Source organism: Aristolochia californica, unplaced genomic scaffold (assembly GCF_029961685.1).
Source record: "Aristolochia californica isolate CCGP_79_NKW_82.1479 unplaced genomic scaffold, dmAriCali1.0.hap1 SCAF_16, whole genome shotgun sequence".
NCBI lineage: Eukaryota > Viridiplantae > Streptophyta > Magnoliopsida > Piperales > Aristolochiaceae > Aristolochia > Aristolochia californica.
The window spans coordinates 5,133,119-5,153,299 of record NW_027181837.1 but is presented as its reverse complement, the minus strand read 5'-3'; the positions used below and the strand labels follow the sequence as shown (position 1 = coordinate 5,153,299).

General features: G+C 35.4%; 2 protein-coding genes across 4 annotated transcripts; one reads left to right on the top strand and one right to left on the bottom strand.

The window, feature by feature from the left end:
* Positions 1 to 64: 64 nt before the first annotated feature.
* On the bottom strand, positions 65 to 511 carry LOC137952542 (uncharacterized). Its single transcript, XM_068799625.1, has one exon. The coding sequence runs from the start codon at positions 509 to 511 to the stop codon at positions 65 to 67; it is 447 nt and encodes a 148-aa protein (XP_068655726.1).
* Positions 512 to 8,977: 8,466 nt separating this feature from the next.
* LOC137953724 (uncharacterized) lies at positions 8,978 to 13,183 on the top strand. 3 transcript variants are annotated; one of them, XM_068801213.1, is made up of 3 exons: positions 8,978 to 9,096; positions 11,843 to 11,904; positions 12,550 to 13,183. In XM_068801213.1, the coding sequence occupies exon 3, from the start codon at positions 12,567 to 12,569 to the stop codon at positions 12,921 to 12,923; it is 357 nt and encodes a 118-aa protein (XP_068657314.1). In that variant the 5' UTR covers positions 8,978 to 9,096; positions 11,843 to 11,904; positions 12,550 to 12,566; the 3' UTR covers positions 12,924 to 13,183. The 3 variants fall into 3 exon arrangements, with proteins under 3 accessions (XP_068657314.1, XP_068657313.1, XP_068657312.1); XM_068801212.1 differs by lacking the exon at positions 11,843 to 11,904; XM_068801211.1 differs by lacking the exon at positions 11,843 to 11,904 and having other exon boundaries at positions 12,506 to 13,183.
* Positions 13,184 to 20,181: the final 6,998 nt, after the last annotated feature.

Here is a 20,181-nt window from a genome sequence, read left to right as displayed (position 1 = left end):
GACGAAATGAACCATACTAGCAAAAAGCAACTACGACGGCTCGACATCAACGACCCGAAGCGGACTACAGAGCAGCGCCGTACTCCAAGGCCGCCATTGTTCCGGGACTGAGCAGCAGCCAGGGCGTGTTCGAGGAAGGCGACAAGAACCCCGAGAATTTGTTTTCGGGCAAAACCGGAAGAGAATGCAATCTAGGCGAGGGATTCTCTTTCAGTGCGTTCGGCAATGGCTCCATCGGCGGAGGATACTGACGACTATCCAGTGGCAGCGGTGGCGGTGCCATCTTCCTCAAGTGCTGCCGTCGCGGGGAAGGCGCCCCTGTAAGTTTCTGAACCAGGCGGCGAAACTCCCTGGGGTGCACCGTGTACACCTTGGGCGGCACCTCGTTGTTCCGGCGCCTCGCCGACGGCGGCAGCGGCTTTTGTGGAGTGTGGAGATAGAAGCTTCCGCTTCTCCATTGCTCGTCAGCAGGTACGTCCAGGGAAGAGTTCTTGGTTGTCTGCTTTACCATCTTTGCATGGCCAGCCAACGCTTTCAGTGTCGTGTATTTGTAAGGGGGGCCGGAGGCGATTTTGGCATCACGTGGCGGCGGGCTGACGTGGGCTAGCCAGTCAAAGGGAGGAAGATCTGACCGTAGTTATTTTGGTCGCTTGTAGCGGGTGATGTGGGCCCGAAAATAAGACAGGACATTTTGTTGACCGTGGAGGGGAGGCGGTAACCCGGGGAGGGCAGTGACGGCTGTGGTAAGTTGTTTAAAAGTCGAATGTTTTGACTATTAACCCAATAATTCATTAGCAGTACAAAACTCAGGTTAGAGCATCATTTAATTTAGACATTTTCTAAAAAATAGCTCATATTTTTTTATTGGAGTTAATTAAGGTGAGGGCCTTCTTTATGCAAACCCCCAAATCTATTATCAGGTATTTTATCTACAAAAATAATATATAATATATATACCTCGAAAGTCAGAAAGTGGAGGTTGATGTTCTCGATGATTACCAAATTAATTAAAAATCCAATCGGTTATAATCAGAACGATGAACACTACATAATGGATAACATCCACTACGTTACAAATTATGATAGAAACACCTGAAGCGAAATGCCTTCCCTTGCCCCAGACGAACCAATTTCTTAAGGTCAGTTTAAAATCCCGTGGAAAAGAAAATGAAAATTTAATTATTATTATTTAAAAAAATAGTTAATAAAAAGGAGAATTTGATCATTATCTCATAATATAAACTAAATGTGAAATGAATTAAAAATTGTAAAATAAAGCATTATATTTTCATATTCTTTTAAAATTCGAGATTAAATAACTATATTCCTTTCTAATGCTTCTCTTTAACTCCATTAAAAATTGCCCCAATTGCTCAAGAAACTTAAAATTAAAATTTAGACATTTTTTAAAAAATAGCTCATATTTTTTTGTTCGCGTTAATTAAGGTGAGGTCATTCTTTATGCAAACCCCGCAAATCTATTATCAGGTATTGTATCTACAAAAATAATATATAATATATATACCTCGAAAGTCAGAAAGTGGAGGTTGATGTAATCGATGATTACCAAATTAATTAAAAATCCAATCGGTTATAATTAGAACGATGAACACGACATAATGGATAACATCCACTACGTTACAAATTATGATACAAACACCCGAAACGATACGTCCTACCCAAACGAACCAATTCCTTAAGGTCAGGAACCCCATGGAAAAGAAAAGAACAAAAAATAAGAATTTGATAATTATTATTCTAAAAAATAATTAGTGAAAAAAACAAAGAATTCAATCGTTATCTTATTTTCACTAACTATTTTTGAGAATAATAACGATCAAATTCTTATTTTAGGTTAAAACTTATTAAATTCCAACACTCCGCAGTCAGGTTAGACGAGTGCCACCGAAAGAACCATTTTTCAGAGTCTCCGAGAGGTCTAAGACGATCAAAGAATGAAGGAAATCATGAAAAAGTATAATTTAAGGAGCAACATGCATGAATCTGAGACAAGTTGAGGTTAAATTGGAGACAGACGTTTCTTCTGCTGTGACACATCGCTCACCTGCCAGGAGTTTGGATTATTGGAACCTTAGCCATGTCATTTTCTTCTGATGAATCGACTCCAGACCTTAATTTTTCTGGGAAGATAAGCTTAAACAAATCAGTGACTTCAAATAATGGTGTTCCCTGGGCCATGCCAATAACGGCTTTGGGAGTGTTGGTGGGGGCTGTGATTATTATAATGTGAGAATCTTAAACTGGAGAGAGTGGCTGGGTGAAAGAAAGGCAACAAGGAAGACCATCAATTTGCAAATTGAATATAACGGGAAATTGTTTGACATAAAGGGGTGTTTATATCATAAGAAAAAAATAAAATTATTAAATTTTATTTGGTTAAAATTTTCTAGAGTTTGTATCGATTTAGGAGATGATAAAATTTTACCCTAATGGATAAAAATTAAGCTTTCTATTCCTAGTAAGACACTGATAGGATTTTTATCTAAAGGTTTTTTAGAAAAGTATATTATAGAAAAATATTTATAGTTTTTTTTTTTTTGGGATATAAATTGTTGAACATATGACTCATATAATTTAAGGTTAGGGGGTATAATTGTATAGGGGTATTTGTGTCTTTTCGATACAAATACCTCTAGGGTTTAGTATTATATAAAGACTATGTAACCCTGATTATCATTAGTGAAGAATTATCTATGTCGCTTCGGTGGACGTAGGCTACACAGAACCATCGTAAATTTGTCGTGTTCGTTCATATTTTTTGTTCTCATGTCAACATAAATTTTCAACCAGGGGTACTAACAGGGCCTAAGTAATTCAACTCGATTTACTTGCATTTTGGCTTCCAAAGGTTGATGGAGGCTCATAAAATGTCCGGTAAATCTGTCTCCTATGCACTTGTTGAATATTCAACCATTGCTACCCGAATATTATTGGATAATGATAGAGATTTTAGAGACAAGGAGAATTTGGTTGAATTCTTTCATCAAAAGCCCCCTAACTACTGGCCATCCAAGGTTGAAGAAAGTTGAACCAGGAAAACAACTTCTGCTAGAGGCGACAAGGGTAGTTCCATTACGTGAAAGATTGAGGGAGGGGTCATGATTCTAAATAGTTATTAAATTTTTTAAATTTGTATTTTTTATTTTATGGCACCAAGATAATGTCATACTTGTTCAACTTTTTTTTGTCATTGAACTTATTGATATGAACTTAGGCATTAGAATGGGGTCCATACCGAGTTGGATTTGAAAACAATGTCATTACTTTTTGTACTAATGTTGCTATTGTTTGAAATTCTATATGACACATCACTTGATTGAAACTAAAGGATATAACGACATTAGAGGTTTAATAGGTTTATTAGATTTTAATGACTAATTTGAATTGCAACTTCAATTTTGTAACACCAAGTAAATAAAACAATCATTCAAGCATTCAACCATAATGAACACCAATATCTTCACAATCATTATTCGAGATTGCTACCCTACTCCTAGAGATCTCTTGCCTCGGAGTTAATGGGTTCATCTAGTAGTCAAACAACATGTATGACAATTAACCTCAAAGGTCCAATTGAGAGAAACTACCCAACACTTGGGACTTATAACTAACAACAACTAGGTACAAACATTAAAACTTGTCTAAAGGGATTTTTAGTGGCAACTACCAATCAATGTATCCAAGTCTTGATTGCTTCACAACCTAGTAAAATTAACTTAGTTTTTAGTTAATTATAAAGCATCTTAATAAGATATTACAATAAAAGCCACAAAAGACATTTCACCAATTGTATGTGAAAATACCGCAACAGTTAGCAACTCAAGTCCAATGGCAAACTATGAATTTAAAAGTACAAACACAATCAAATTTGGAAAACTTAATGCAGAGAGTTTGAAAGATGTGGAACCACTAAGCTGAACTCATATCAACCATAAGTTCAACAAAGAAATTTTTTGGTCCAGGTGGCTTCTCAAGAGGGGGGTGAATTGAGATTATCAAATTAAAGTTGAGTTGTGCGTGTAATAAAAAATCATGTATAAAAACAATTCAAAGTAAACCAAAACATGCACACACCATAAGAGATAGATAATTTTTGCTATCGATGTTCCCCTAGTGGTATTCACCGTCCAAGAACCCTTGTTTGTGAAACGCCACTATTTAAAAGCTCTAATAGCTGAAATTACATAAAAAGATTCTTCCTCTTTTTAAGCCACATATAGCTCAATACACGTTTCTTATAACGCCAATCTCCCCAAGAGATTGTAGTTAGATTCTAGCTCTAGTTGGCCAATAATATCTAGATTCTATAGGTCTTAGATGAACTTTTCACAAGTTTAAGTAAAAAGAAAGGAAAAAGTACACCCTTACTTGAGAGATCCTTCTCCTTGAGAAATTCATGGTTCAACTTATTTGGAAGCACAATGTGAAGTGAATAAAAGAATTTGACTGTATGAAATGTAAGGATGGGATACAAGAGATGTGGAATTTTCAAAGTATATGAGTCACTCTTTCACTTTAAAGCACTTTTGAGACAATTTGCAAGATTGAAAATAAAATCTTGAAATGTTTGCCAATAAATGTTGGTTAACTTCTCAATACACGGTTTGGTGGAGATTTTTATAATTTTTCCAAATCAAACTAGTTGTTATTTACTTGTTTGTAAGAATCAGTACTTTGATTGATTGCCAATAAGTGCTTGAATCCATAAGCAAATCTCCCATCTCCCAGAGTAAATGACAGACTTCTAAAAGTGATTGAGATGAGAATGACATAGCTATCAACAACAATGGAACTATTGCTCAATGCTTTGAGCAATGAGTTAGTTGATCAGGTTTAATTCTACAAATCAACAAAAAAAATCTATGACAAACCAACATCTAATTACTCTAGGAATGGTGAGTGCAACTCATATCACTCAATGTTCATTTGAGCACATGGACATGATTGGAGACATAAATTAGATAAATATGATGAAGCAAAAAGTAAGTGTTATGAGGAATTTGACTTGACATAATTACTATCCTTGCTTGATGAGTCAAGGATTGCCCTTAGGAGAAAAACCCATGAGAGCAACTAACATAGTGTGCAACTTACCAAAATTAATCTTGAAATACGAAAGTTTCTCAAAATTAGAAGAGTTAAAGAGAGAAATTTAAAGCTCAATACCAAATTTGCAAAGCTATATGCCCATGGAGAGTCAAAGAGATAAATATAAAGATGTTTATGAAAAGATCTGAGAACTCCACAAAGAGAATGAACTCTTAAAGTCCTAGAACTATCCCATGCTTTAGAGGAAATTACTCTAAGCCTATTCTCCAAGAAAATATATGACTTGGAGAAAAACATAATAGAAAAGACCAAAGAAAAATAAATCCCACGAAGTTATTTTTGCAAAAGCCAACAAGAAGTCGTTGCATTAAAAGACATGGTACTATTGTGGATGTCACGATCAATATGCATTTGTGTACTTGTTATAAAATTTGAACTAAAAGGGAGTAAAACAAGTATTGATACCAAAAGGCAGCCTAATGTCAACTTCAACCAATGAAGATCGTGGGACTCAAACAAATCTAGGTACCTAAGATTACTTGATAATCCATAAGTGGAGAGCATGTTTCTATCCCAAGTCTTGAGAAAGTATTTTGAATTTTTTAAGTAGATTGAGGTGTTTGATTTGCAGAATTGAAGGACTCACAAATCAATTTTGGAGACATTTGTTAGATTCCAAGGTTTCATGCTTGAAAAAGTTTAAGGTTAAAGGGAAGAAGAAGAAGAATAGGGAAGGAAGATAAGAGAACTCGAGTAGGAAAGAAAAGAGAATTAGGGCAACAAGAGAGGGCTTGAAAATTGCATTTCAACCCTCTCTAATCCTCTTATTTATAATGAAAAGTTTGGTACAAAAGGGATAAAATTACCCTTGTATATTATAGAGAATAAAAAACTCCAAAAATACAGTAATTATAAACTATGCCACTACATAAACTTGATTCATCTTCTTTAACACTTTGCCAGAAGTTGGTGCAAAAACATCAAATATTCCACACATAGAGCAAGTGATAGCAAGGGGGCTGGTTTCTATAGTTTTTTTTTTTTTTTTTGTGAAAATATCTGCTAATTGACTTTTGGAGGGATGTATTGCACAGATAAGAGGGACTAAATTACCCTTTTTCTATGAGAGAAAATAAAAAGACTTAAAAATACTTAGAAATTACAAGCTATACCACTACATAAACTTGGTTCATCTTCTTCAGCCACATCGATTTGTTTATGTGGGTTAGGTCATTCCCACATGAAATAACATGATCATAAAAGGAATGAGCATCTAGACTGTGAGATCAACTAATCCTTCTCAATCAAAGTTCATGATTCTTCTTATTCATTAGATGATTTACATGTGCAAATAAATGAGCAATAATACTTTCAAAATGAGGATTCATGATTTAGATCCTTATATATCTCTACCACTCTATTGAGTAGTATCTCCAAGCTTAAAACTTAGATCTTAGAATTGAAAATTCATTAAGTTTGAGTAATTTGACCTATAGTGATGATAGTCATCTTTATGTAGCCCTTAATTTGTTTCAATTGTGCTTAATCTTGAAAGCTCGTAACTAATTGAAATTGTATGCTTGATTAGTTGAATTTACTTGTGCCCTACCTATTATGAATCTTTGACATTGAACTTAAACTTTTATACCTTTAGTCAGTTGTTGCCATTCAATTAGTAATTTTCTCAAAAAAGGTAAATGTAGCTCAATTTGAGTACGTTGACCATCTTGGTGGTTTATTTATAACCATGTCATATGTGAAATTTAAGTTAGGCGAACATGAGCTGAAACTAGAAAATTGTCCAAGTCTTGGTAATTTGTATTGTCTGCTAATTACATAAGACAAACTTTTAAAATAGTAGACATAAATGAATTAGAAATGATATTTGGGATTACTTTTAAGCATCTTCTGTAAGCTTTAAAAGTGCAAGAAGTACAACTAATTTGAATTTTAAGTACCTTTGTCTTTAGGACTTAAAATTATATGCTCTACACTTGTGAAACAATGTTAGATCATTTTAATGTGTGAATTTAAATTGATTCCCTAGCTTGGAATGAGGATTGGGAAAAAGTCATTTTCCCTTAGCTACACAATAATGAGAAGACTTGACACATTAAGAAAGATTTTCCATAAAAAGTGAAAATTGTCTATTGCCAAAAGGAAATAGCTTAGAGCCTACACCAAAATCGAATAGAGATATCAAATTTCAGAAATCAAATGAATTAAAAATCCAACTAAGACCTCCAATTCTAGAAATCTATATAGCACTCAACTAGTGATACTTAAATTGCTAAAAAATGTGAAATGTCAGCAAGTAAAAACCACCCAGATCTGTCAATTCCAATGATACACACCCTTTATTCCATTAATTATACCCAAATCGAATAGAGGTGTCAAATTTCAGAAATCAAATGAATTAGAAACAAATCCAACTACCCAATTCCAGAAATCCATATTGAGTACACTGTTCATGCATAAATCGAGCAATACAAAATCTTCGAAACTTAAACAACCCTCATCTAAATTAGAATCCTTGGTTTAAAAAGATTTCAAGCTCAATACATGACCATTCATGTAGGAATTGAAGTAAACATAAAATTTTTGATACCTAACCATCCTAACCTAAACCCATAACTACTGGTTTCAAAAATCAGAACCCAATACACAATCAATTGTGCATAGATTGAATAGGGCATAGAATTTTTTAAACTCTAGAGGTTTAAATCCGAACTCAAACACCTCGGTTCAAACAAAAAACAATTCTTTCTTTTAAAAAAAAGAACTAAAGAAGAAGAAGATGAATTAAAGACTCAAAATCAAAGAGAAAACAAATAGTGAATAAGATTCAAACTTACCCTTCCTCTTTTCCTCCCTCTCTCCTTCCTTGTCACCTCCTCTTCCTTTTCCCCTCTCTCTCTCTCTCCCCTTTTTCTTGTGAAGTTGCGTCCAATGCTCATCCCAAAATGACTAACCAACTTAAAAAACTTTTTTCCCAATTAATAATTTATAAGATCTTTGTATTCGCTAATCTATATGAGACTATTCCTTAACACTTTCCCTCACGTGTATGCTCTACAAATGGATAATTTGGGTTGAGGCCCACATATGAGTACCTACTCTGATATCATGTGAAGTTAGATCAAAGGCCCATCCCAAAATAACTAGCCAACTTATTCTTTAACACTCCCCCTCACGTGTAAGCCATTTTTTGTGGTTCTATATATGGATAATTTGGGTGGAGGCCCACATATGAAGACCTACTCTGATACCATGTAAAGTTGGGTCTAATGCACATTCCAAAATAATTAGCTAATTGGGCCACCACCCCACATGGATCAGTGAGTACAAAGATTTTAAGTTTATTAGTTGGTAAAAAAAGTTTACTAAGTTGGCTAGTTATTTTGGGATAGGCTTTAGACCCAAATTGAATGAAAGAAATTTGATTATGAACAAGATTATTACTTTAAATTTCAAGAAAATAAATTCAAATTTTTGGTTTTAAATATTACCATCTTTTCCTTTACTTTTAAATTGATGATTTTAATTTTGATTTTGAAAATTTTAAATTTATTATTAAATTTTACTTTTTCTTATATTTTGCAATTGCAACCAAACAAGAGAAACAACGTTTTCTTCTATTTTTCTCATATTTTATCTTTTTTTTTTTTGACTGGCTGAGCAACAAGTTGACTTGTCTTTGGAAGTTATCGAGTTGGTTGGGGGATGGAATCGCGGGAAACCCAACTCGACTCGGATTTCCAGGTGATTGGGTAAAAACCATGAATGAGAAAAAGGGTATCCTGTCATTCTCCGATCTGATTCGGAGTGCCTGCGCGTCTCCAATCCAATTCCGTTTACCCGATAATGAAGAGGCAAATTTGTAATTTTCTTCGCTAGTGCAGAAGGGGTAGAACTAGAGACGAAACAAGTTTTCGCCCTTGCCTTCCTCTTTCTTCCCCCTCCTAATCTGAAATCGCCAACAGCCAGCTCATCGTCGACCGTCGACGGGCATTGCCACTCCGCCAGGTACTCTGATCCATCATGAAAGTAGCATGTTCTAGTAATTCCTTTTTAGTCTTCGGGACCTTGCTCCTCTTTCATGATTTTTAACTTCGAGACCGTCATTTGAGCACCTCTGAGATGTCATTCTAGCTCGTCTTCGTCTGGACTGTTATCTTTATCTCCACTTTAAGCACTATTGAGTTTCTTTTAGAGACTTTGTTTTATTTTAGGCCCTATTTGGTGGCACAAAAAGTGGAGAGAAAAGGAAAAAGCACAGGGAGGGATAACCATTTTCCTTTGTTTTGGTTCGAGAGAAACGTGAGAGAAAAGAAACCAAGGAGAAAGCTGGTGTTTGATCGTTATTTTATCTGCTCCCTTTTTAGTATTATGGTGATCTAAGTTGCTACCTTTGGGGTTTGGTCGTTGTATAATTGTATGTCTACATGTGGGTTTCCACTGTAAAAGTAGTTAACTTACTGAATTGTTGCTGCCTTTGAAGTTTGATTTTTGTATGATTGTTGAACAGCATGCGGAGTTCAGTCAGATAGTGGATTTAAATAGTGACAAGCTTGAACCTTGAATTTTGGGAATCTAGAAGAACTAAGCATTCTTGTTTACTTATGTTTTCTGGGTTGGCTGCACGTTGCTGGCAGATCCAGATTCCTGGAGACCTTATTTTTCACCTTATCACTGGAAGTTGCAATTAGAGCCTTTATAGGTGGATGCATTCCTTTATCAGATGGTGTGCAAATTTTGTGTTTCCTGCCTTGTTTTTATTGATTGAGCTGTTTGATGTGGTCCTTTTGGAAGACAGAGGCGTTTGATGTTTGTTTATTTTGGAACAAGAGAATCATTGCTGGCTTTAGGAATTTGCAACTTGGGTCAAAATTTCAAAAGAAATCATAATTGTAGAATGGGTTTACCATTGGTGACCAAAAATAATTGGTTAGAGGCATTTTTATGTGTTGTTGAGCTATTTGATGTGGTTGCTTTGGAAGACTAAGTTGTTTGATGTTTGTTTATTTTGGAACAAGAAAGTCATTACTGGCTTTAGGAATTTGCAACTTGGGTCAAATTTTCAAAAGAAATTATAATTGTAGAATGAGTTTACCATTGGCAACCGCAAATAATTGGCTAGAGGCATTTTTATGTTTTGTCTTGGATTCCCCAGCAATAACCATCAGTAAGGTTTTGAATGTATTCTGCTTTCATCTATTATAAGGTTCATGTATATGTCTGTGTGGATAATGTGACAAGAACCTTATATCTATTTAACTCAACCTAAAGGGAAATTGAGAGCCTTGCAGAAGTTATAGGCTACTGGTATCAACCACATTTAATTGTAACAGTAGAACCCCATTCCTTTCCAAGAGTAACTTCTTCCATCTTTCTGACCTGACATTAGGACTTTATTGTGAAGATCTTACCAATCTGGTTTACCATGGGGCTTTTAGAAAATGACTTAAATTATGTTGAGTCCTCTATTATTGGTTCACTCTTTGCCACCTTAAACCACCACCTTTGATGGCTGTTCCTGTTCTGTAAGGACAGTAACAAAGCTTCCATTATGTACTCTCTTTAGCTGGTAAGCTTCCCTACTTCAATCGTCTACCTGGCGTGATCATCAAGAACACTAGAGACAAGTTGTAGCTTTTTCTCACCGGCATTTGAACACGGTACATGAGTGGTGGTGGTGGTGTGATTTGTGATCACTTAGGTGAGATCAAAGTTGTATACTTTGGTCCCTATGGGGTTAGGGACACGATAGAAACTGAGATTAAGGCCTTGCTTTTTGGGCTACAAGATATTTTGTGATCGCTTCTTTTGGGCCAATAGAGGTGGAGGGTGACTCATTGATTGTCATTAGTTGGCTTTTGAGGCGGTCCCCCTACTTTGGCAACTTGATAGATTCTTTGATGAGATTATGATCATCACTTCTCAGATTGACATCACATGGGTGCAGACCTCCATGACTCCAATCGGGTGGCTGACACTCTTGCTCGAGCTGGGGCTTGCCAAAAACACCTTTTTTGGGGAATACTTTCCCTTTCTTCTCTCCCTTTTTTACTTGGCTTTCATGGCCGCACTATTACTTTTTATCCTCTCTCTTTATGAAGCCTCTCGTAATTATCAAAAAAGAAAAGAAAAAGTAAGAGATGGATTTTCGGATTTTCTGCCAACAACTTATTATGTGTTTGGACCTTGATACATTCTTCTGTCATCTCTTCAGCTGATATAGATTCGATGTTGGTTTTGTGGAAATGAAAGTATAGTTCTTTGCCTTCATGAGATGCCTTTTATTAAATATGGAGTGGAGCAATGTGGTTGTTGATGATAATGGATAATCAAATTAGTCCATAAAATTTTCGGTACTTATTTTAGCAATTGGTTGTAAACTCCATGATTTTTTTCTATTTCCTTGTTTTGGCAACTCTTCTTTATTGCAATTAGTGAGTAGCTGATATTCCAGTTTATTATTTATTTATTTATTTATTTTGGATAACTCTTTAATGTAGTAGTTTTATGGATAAGTTGTCCTCTTTATGGTTGCACAACAGTTTACTTGAGGATGAAATGGTTTTTCTTGTAGAATTTGGATTAGGCATTTGGTATATTCCTTTTTACTGTGTTGAATAATAGTTTGGTTAATGATTAGATGATTGTGGTGGAGCTTGGATAGGCCATTAGATGTTATTTTCTTTGTTTAGGTAGTAGTGGACTATGGTGATGTTGTGCACTCATGGATGGGTCATTCTCTCAACTGGTATAGGTTGTTGCTTGAGGATGAATGAGTGTTGGTTGGAGCTTTGAAATTTGAGTGACTTTTTGTGGGTAGGGAAATCTAAATAACTTGTGAATATTATTAGTTATCTTGTATTCTAAAGATTTTATTGTGGTCCTGTAGATTTTTTATAATTTTTTTACGGTTTGTAATATTTCTTTTTTAAACTTTTTGATGATTTTACTTGTTTTACAGTTGATGTTATAAGCAATTGGAACAAATAAACAATTTTTATGATTAGGTACCTTCAAATGCTCCATTTTGGGGGCTTTGACTATATGGTGCACTTTGAAGTAGCTGCATTATTAGCCCATTTTACATGAGTTTATGTATTTGAATATATTTTTTTATGAATTTATAGATGAAGGTTTTTTAAGAAAATTGTTAATTCTGGTTTTAGTTTCGATTTTTGAACTTTTAGTAGTGTTTTCATTTTTCTCAATTTTCTTTTTGACTTTTCATTTACATCTGAAGAAAGGAAGCCATGTTTCTCTTCTATTTTTTCTCCCATTTTCTATTATCTTTCAAACAAGAGAAAAGAAGCCCCATTTTTTATCTCTTTCCTTTCTTTTGTCTCCACTTTCTCTCCTACCAAACGCAGTCTAAGTCTCTCTGAGAGTTTTAATCTTCTGCTTTTGTTATAATTTTCAGATTAAGTTACCACTAGCTGATTGTCAAGCTGCAAATTTTTGTAGTTGGCATTTATATCACCATGACCATGTCTGCAAAGCCATTTACATCTGCCAGCAGCATGCTTCGAAAACGGCTTCAAGGGGCGCTACGTACACGAGGAGGTGGTGGTGAAGGTGTTAGCCGGTGGAGGAGTGATGGGCACGAGGAAAAGCCTAAGGGTTACCTCTTAAATAGGACTCCACTACCTCCTGGTGAGTCACGAAAATGGGAGGACTGGGAGCTTCCATGCTACATCACTTCCTTCCTGACTGTTGTCATCCTAGGTGTTGGTCTCAATGCCAAGCCCGATTTCACCATTGAGACTTGGGCACACAAGAAAGCACTTGAACGCCTCGAGAATGAGAAGCTTGCTGCACTTGCTGAAGAGTCTCAGTGATCCTTGGCTTGGGTACAATCATTGTCTTGTCTTGTTTGCTGCCATTTCTTATTTTTGTTTTTCTTTGGTGGGTTTCGGGTGGCAAAATGATGTCAATCGGATACTCAAGCAGTTGTATCGATAAGGGTGACACCGGGTGTCATGCAATAAAATATTACTGTTAAAATGGGATTACTGTTGATGAAAGTTAGTGTCTTTGTAGGCTTTGATCTGTGACTGCTAGAATATTAAGGAAAAAAAGAATGTTCCCTTTCTTGTTATTTCATTTTTTTTCTTTTCGTGATTAATTTTCAATTTTTTTATTTGTAAGTTATTTTATAGAATGCATGACACAACACTTTTCTCTTTTATTAGACACTGAAAAAATTGGACATCTTGTACATGTAGAGATTTTTTTAAAATTTAAAACTTGGCTACTTGTTGGAGATATTTGTACAATATTGAGTCAAATGGAAGAATTTCTGGTCTAGAGCGATTAAAAAACAACTGCAGTAAATTCAGACCGTTACCACAAGAAATGAACCTTCTTTTTTGTTTGTTTCTGTTTGGCATTGAATCCATGCTAGCGGGAGAGATTTTAGAACATGCCTATAGCTGTGTCAGTTTGGCTATCTGGATATTCACAAGTATGGGTAACAGTATTGACTTTTTTGTACTTTCCATCGGGCATTTCTGCCTCAACTTGTGATGAAAGGATTTTTGGTAAAAGAAAGAAGACTTTGTGGTTAGTAAGTGGAGATTGATTAATTCCTTTTACTCTCCTATCACATAACCTGTTTTTCTCCTTTCTAAACTCTTTTTGACATTACATCCTGCTTATATTTGGTTGAAATTCATAGGTAATCTTCTTAGAAAATATTTTGTTTTTTAAGTTTCTTCATTACTCTTTGATATGCTTCACTTTGAGAGTGGGACAACACTTAGATTTGTTCCCGTGGTGATCATGGGGGGGAGCTGTTGCAAGTAAAAAGGGTGGTCTGGAGTGGGATTTCATATACTGGTATTAGGAGCTCAAAATCTGAGAAATATCAGCCAGTACATGTGGATACTTGTTTGGAAAAAAATGTTAAGCTGTTGTTCAAATAGCCCGTTAAACTTTTGAGGAAATAACACAAGATGATTCAGGGCAAGTGACCTTTTGCAGTGGTCTGATGTTTGGGGTCCTATCACAAGTTTTGCCTGTGCTGATGAAAAGTGGCTCTACTTTTTCCTGTTTTTCATGTAAAATAAAATATGATGGGCATGCCATTACAAAAAGAAAAGGGCATACATGAATCACTAAAGCTCATTGAGTGAAGAGTTTATATACTCTCCAAATGCTCAGAGGGCCTGATGCTCTTCCTCATGGCTTTCCAGGATGTAAATGCTCATTCCTGAGAAGTCAGGGAGGGCTCTTACTGATGGTCAGACAAGATGCTCATTCCTGTAAATATTCTGTCAGTTTTCATGTGATGATGAAAAAAGCAAAGGTTAATTTGAACATTAAGGACTAGTGCTGGACAATTTTCATGTAGTCATTTGATGCTTGCTGATTTGGAGGATGAATGGTGTCAGTTAAGATTGTTAGTGACATGACATACAAAGACTGACTTTTCATTTTGTATAGCTCTTTATATAATCTAGAAAAAAACTAATTTAGTTTAATTCTTTATATACTATCTGACTAAAATTATTGGCTTTAGTGGACCAGAAATGGAATAATTATATTGGAATTGAAGATTGAGCTGAAAATTTTGAAATACGAACCATTTGGCTAGTAATTAGAAATTTTCATGTTGTATAGCTCTTTATCTAATCTAAAAAACTAATTTAGTTTAATTCTTTATATGCTAACTAACTAAAATCAATGGCTTTACTGAACCAGAAATGGAATATCTGGCAGATACCTAGCAGGGCTCCAGCATTGATGCTTCCTACAAATGTAGAATGGGGAGAACCGACTCACTTGGAAATGGATTGTGAGTTGGGATTGTGCTAGGTCAGGACTATCTATTATTTTCTCATATATAGTTTTTGGCCCAAAGTGTTTCTGATACAGTTCTTGATATTTCTATCCTTTTTTTTTTACCACAAATCCATCAAACCTCATCTGTGCAAAACTCATTTTCTTTGAATGTCGATTTTTCCGCGATTGTTGAAACCTCTACCCTGGTGAGACTTGAATCGAAGACCTAGAACTAAAAACACTTCTGTCATGTGGTCATTGAGCCAAAAAGCTCACATTTGTAAAAATTGGCTGGCATAAGAATAGATTTCTTATTTGAACGTTGTGAAAGCTTTATTGCACAAATACAAAGAAAATCAGATAACAAGATAAATAAGAGAGTTTGTGGTGTTGCCTACACTCAACTGGAGACCTTCAGCAGTAAGAATAGACTTCAATTCAATTTGTTGGATTTCAATGTTGGTTTGCTCTTGGTTGTCTTTTTGTTGCCGCAAAATAGTGTTTTTTTTTTTTTTACTCCTTTCCTCTTTCAACATTTGAGGCCTCTTCATCTAATTAACTTCCATATTCTGTAATTAACAAAAACATTAGCTCATGTTTAATGAGTAAAGCTTCATTAAAATTTTCTTTAAAGTTTGTTTTTGATTCTACCAATTTGGTTATTTTCCTGTTCTGGCTTTTTCAGTGTATCAAAAGAAAGTCTAAATAACTGAAAGATAGCATGTTTTTTGTTATGTGCATAAAAATGGGCAATAAGTACTTGTAAAGGGCAGTCTTTTAATCCAGAAATACTAGTGCTTTTATGATTTTGTTTACTAAACCTAATTAAATATGCCCAGAAAAATGGCACACCAGCCAGTGTTTTCTTGTTTGATGCTATTTCAAAGTGGTTTTTGCTCTTAAAGCCAAGGGAGCAATCTTTTTCTAACTGGAAAATAAACTATAGATTGCCTCATCCCTCTCTCAAAGGTCTGTTGGAGTTCAGAGCTTCCTCCCTGAATGATTAATTTAAGTTACAAGGTCTTTTTCCTAGCTAGAAACATATGATATTTCCAAAGTTGGATTGTTCTCCCACAACAACTTGTCTCATCTTTCGATCAACAAGTGTGACACATGGAGCATATGTACAGTCAGTGTGATTTTATGCCTTTTGTTTCTCCCTGTAGCATCCAAACTTAAACAAACAACCTTACCCAAGGCCATGGAGATGAAACATGATAAATTGAAGTATATTGAGAGGGAGAGAAAAAGGGTGCAATTGAAGAGCTTTAGAAAAGGCTTTAGAAAAGGGTGCAATTGAAGAGCTCTCATTAGAAATCGAGCACGACCCATGACCCCTTATTAACTTAAGTGAAATAGGTTATAAAAACACAAATACTCTCCATATACTTACAAACATAAAACTCCTTGCACACATCTCCAACTTACATAAAAATTTAACTATAGGCACACCTATATGTACTAACTAAGATAGTGTTCTCACTTGAAAATGCAGACTATGTAAAATGATGAAATTAGCCCTCATATTATTTTTTAACACTCTTCCTCGAGTTGGAGCATAGATGTCCATAAGCTTTAGTTTGTTACAAAAAATCCCAAATTCTCGTTTGCCCAAGGCTTTTGTTAACATATCGTCAACTTGATCACGAGACCCAACATAAAGGATAATTACTTTCTCTTTCATCACCGCATCTCAAATAAAGTGACAGTCAATTTTTATATGTTTTATTCTCTCAGGAAATACTGAATTTCTTGTAATAAATATTGTGGCCTAATTATCTTAATACATGGTCATAAGTCTTTAATTTTTAAGTCATAGATTTATACTCAATTTCAACGTTTGATCAGGCCACAACATTCTATTTCTTGCTCTGACTTGTTAGGTTTTCTCTTGAGTAGGGGTGGCATTGAGCCGAGCTCAGCCCGAACCTGCCTATGTTTGAGTCGAGCTTGATTTAAATATTTCAAATTTGAGCTCGAGCCGAGCCTAGGCTCGAGCCTAAAATTGTTATCGAGCTCGAGCCTAATAATTTTAACTGAGTTCGAGCTTTAACATTCATTTAAAACTTTTCAAAAAATACATATCTCAAGTTTGTGCTCCAATATACATTTAAAACTTTTCAAAAAAGACATGTCAAATAAATTGTATATAAAATTATGCATACATTTTACATAAAATTGGGAATAACCTCTACTTAAAATTGGGCATAAGGGTGACATCGAATCCAGTTGAGTCTGAACCTTGTTCAAGTCGAGCTTGATTTAAATATTTCGAGCTCGAGCTCGAGCGGACCCTAGCCTCGAACCTAAAATTGTAATCGAACTCGAGCCTAATAATTTTAACTGAGTTTGAGCTCGAGCTCTACCCGAGTTCGAGCTTAACCTACATTTAATACTCTATATAAAATATATGTCCAATAAATTATATATAAAATTATGCATACATTTTAAAAAAAGAATGATAGGGGAGGTTCAGGATTGAATTTCAATAATGGATTAAAACGCACCAATATTAATCTTTTTTATTCCAAAATGTTGTCTAACTTGTTTTGTAATTTTTGAATCTGGCCATAAATTTACTATGGCCTCCTCAGTGCCCTTGGTTGAAAATTTTTATTCTAGGAAAAACTAGAAATGTTTTTTCTTATGATACATATTTCCAAAAAAACCTTTAAATAAAATCCTATTATTATTAGTGATTTATTAGAATTACAAGAAATATTTTAAAATTGTCTTAGGAAAGTTAAATGGACCTCTTATTACCTCTTCTAGGGAAATAAATAAAAATTAATAATCAATCTAATATATTACTATACTTATCGATAAATTTTTAATCATATAAAATATCAAGCACAAAATTGCAATGAAAGTTGCCTCATGCTAAAAGTATTACAACATCAACTGTCAAATACTTATTCAAAAATTTTCTATACGGTTTTCTAGCCCATCTTGGCAGGAAAATTTTACTTAGAAAATTATATGATTTTTTAATTAGAATTTCAATTAGAAAAATATTTACAAAAACATAAGACACTAATAGTCCCTAGAAATTTATTTCTACTAAAATGTATTTTCAATTTCTTTAGGAACCATAAGGAAGAAGAGTAAAGGAAAGTTTATTTTTTATTTTTTTTCACTTTATGATCTCGCATGTGCAAAATCATCTTCGCGCGTGGGGGGGGGGGGGGGGTAGGAGAGAAATTATTTTCCCCCTGAACTTAGGTATATGGTTTTGATTTTCCACTGAGACGACACAGAGGAAGGGGGTTACGGTGCCGACAAGGACTTGTCGTCGGGGATGACGGCTATGACGGAGGTGGCAGTGACGAAAATAGAGACGAAGGCGAGGGGAGGAAGAAATTGAATGGACGACCACATAGGTGGTCGACGAGCAGCTGTCGATGGCGATAGAGGCGGTGACGAGGGGAGGAAGAATTTCCCCCCCTCGCTCCAACTCCCGACTCATCTCGTTAACGAGTCGGCTCGCGAGCCGTCGAGTTGAACCTGGATTCGGTCGAGCTCGACTCGTTAATTTAAACGAGCTGATCCCGGATCTCGATCTCGGCTCGAGATCCAAGGATACCGAATCGAACCGAGCCGATACCAAGCCGCTCGTGAGCCAGCTCGGTTCGAAGTCACCCCTACTTTTGAGAACACACAATAACTAGTAGTAGACTTTCAATTAAGTTTAGATCCAACATAATATGCATCTAGGAAAACTTCTATCTTTAAGTGATCATGAGGTTTAAAGAATAACCCCTTTTCCAAGTAGACCCTTGAAATATCTCAATATTCTTTATGCAACTTTGAGATGTACCTCACGTGGATGCTTTATGAATTGATTGATCACTCTAACATAAAAAGATATACCAGGATGGGGAACTGTGGCATAGATCAATTTCCCCACTAGTCTGCATATACAGAATTGTCCTTGAGTTCATCACGATGCTCATCATGAAGGTCAGGCCATACTCTTGTAACATATCTTTGACATATTTTCTTTGTGTTAAGATGTGTACTGCCTTGTTTTTAGCCGCCTCAATTTCAAGAAAATCTTCAAGGAACCCAAAGCTTTAGTATGAAAATGCTTAGAAAGATGTATCTTTACCTCCTCAATACCCTTTATATCACTCCCAAATAAAATGATGTTACCTACATATACTAGCATGACTAAAATACCAGATGACCTCTTCATGACAAATAGGGAGTAATCATAGTGGCTCCTAGAGAACACAACAAACATGGCAACTTCTCAAACCATGCCTTAGGGCCTTGTCTAAGGCCATAAATTGCCTTATTGAGTATATGCACCTTTCAAATCTCCCCCTAGGCAATATATCCAGGAGGTTGCTCCATACATACCTCTTCTTCTAGGTCACCACATAAAGAGGCCTTCTTGATATTCAATTGAAACAGTGGTCAAGTTTGGTTCACAACAACAAACACCAAAGTCTTTGCTACCAACCGAGCCTTATATTGCTAAATGGAAACCATATGTCCTATATTTTATTGTGTATACTCAATGACATCCAACTACAATAACACTAGGAGACAAATCACACAAAACCCCTGTGCCTTTATCACATAAAGCCTCCATCTCAACATTTATAATTTGCTTCCACTAAGGGGATAGGAGAGCATTTTGCACAAAAGAAGGAGCAATGCATGAGGACAAGGACAAAACAATCTGTTTGTACTGGTGAGATAAGGAATCAAGGGACACACAATTGGACAATTGATATCTAGAACTACACCTTTATGAAGGGCATTGGAGAGATTTAAATCACTTACCACATGATTTGCAGGCGGAGAGGATTCAGGAATTAGTGAAGAGAGGTAACTAGAGCTTGGTGTTGAGTGTCACGTCTTTTTTGATACTCTTGTAATGGATTATTTGTAGTAACAAATGGATAGAAAATAAGGATATCCTCCACAAGAGCTGGAGCAACCATTTATGGACATGTTTAAGGTGAAGTAATATCTATGGTAGCTAGACAAAAGTAGAGGACATCTTTAAAAAATGTCACATTAGTAGATACAATGTCTTCTTAGTGGAGGGAAAAAAATCATTTGTACCTCTTTTATGTGTGATAATACCCCAAAAAGATATATTTATTGCATGAGGAGACAAGTTATCTACGAAAAAACCAAATACATGAACAAAACATACACACCCAAAGACACAAGGAGATAAAAAGGAAATAAAGTAATAGAAGACGTTGACACTTGAATGGGAATTTTCCCCCATGAATAGAAGAGGGTATTTTATTTATAAAGAAGCATGCAGTGAGAACTGCATCACCCCAACATTAT

Coding starts and splice junctions, on each gene's coding strand:
- LOC137952542 (XM_068799625.1), bottom strand. CDS start 511: ATGGTAAAGCAGACAACCAAGAACTCTTCCCTGGACGTACCTGCTGAC.
- LOC137953724 (XM_068801212.1), top strand. CDS start 12,567: ATGACCATGTCTGCAAAGCCATTTACATCTGCCAGCAGCATGCTTCGA.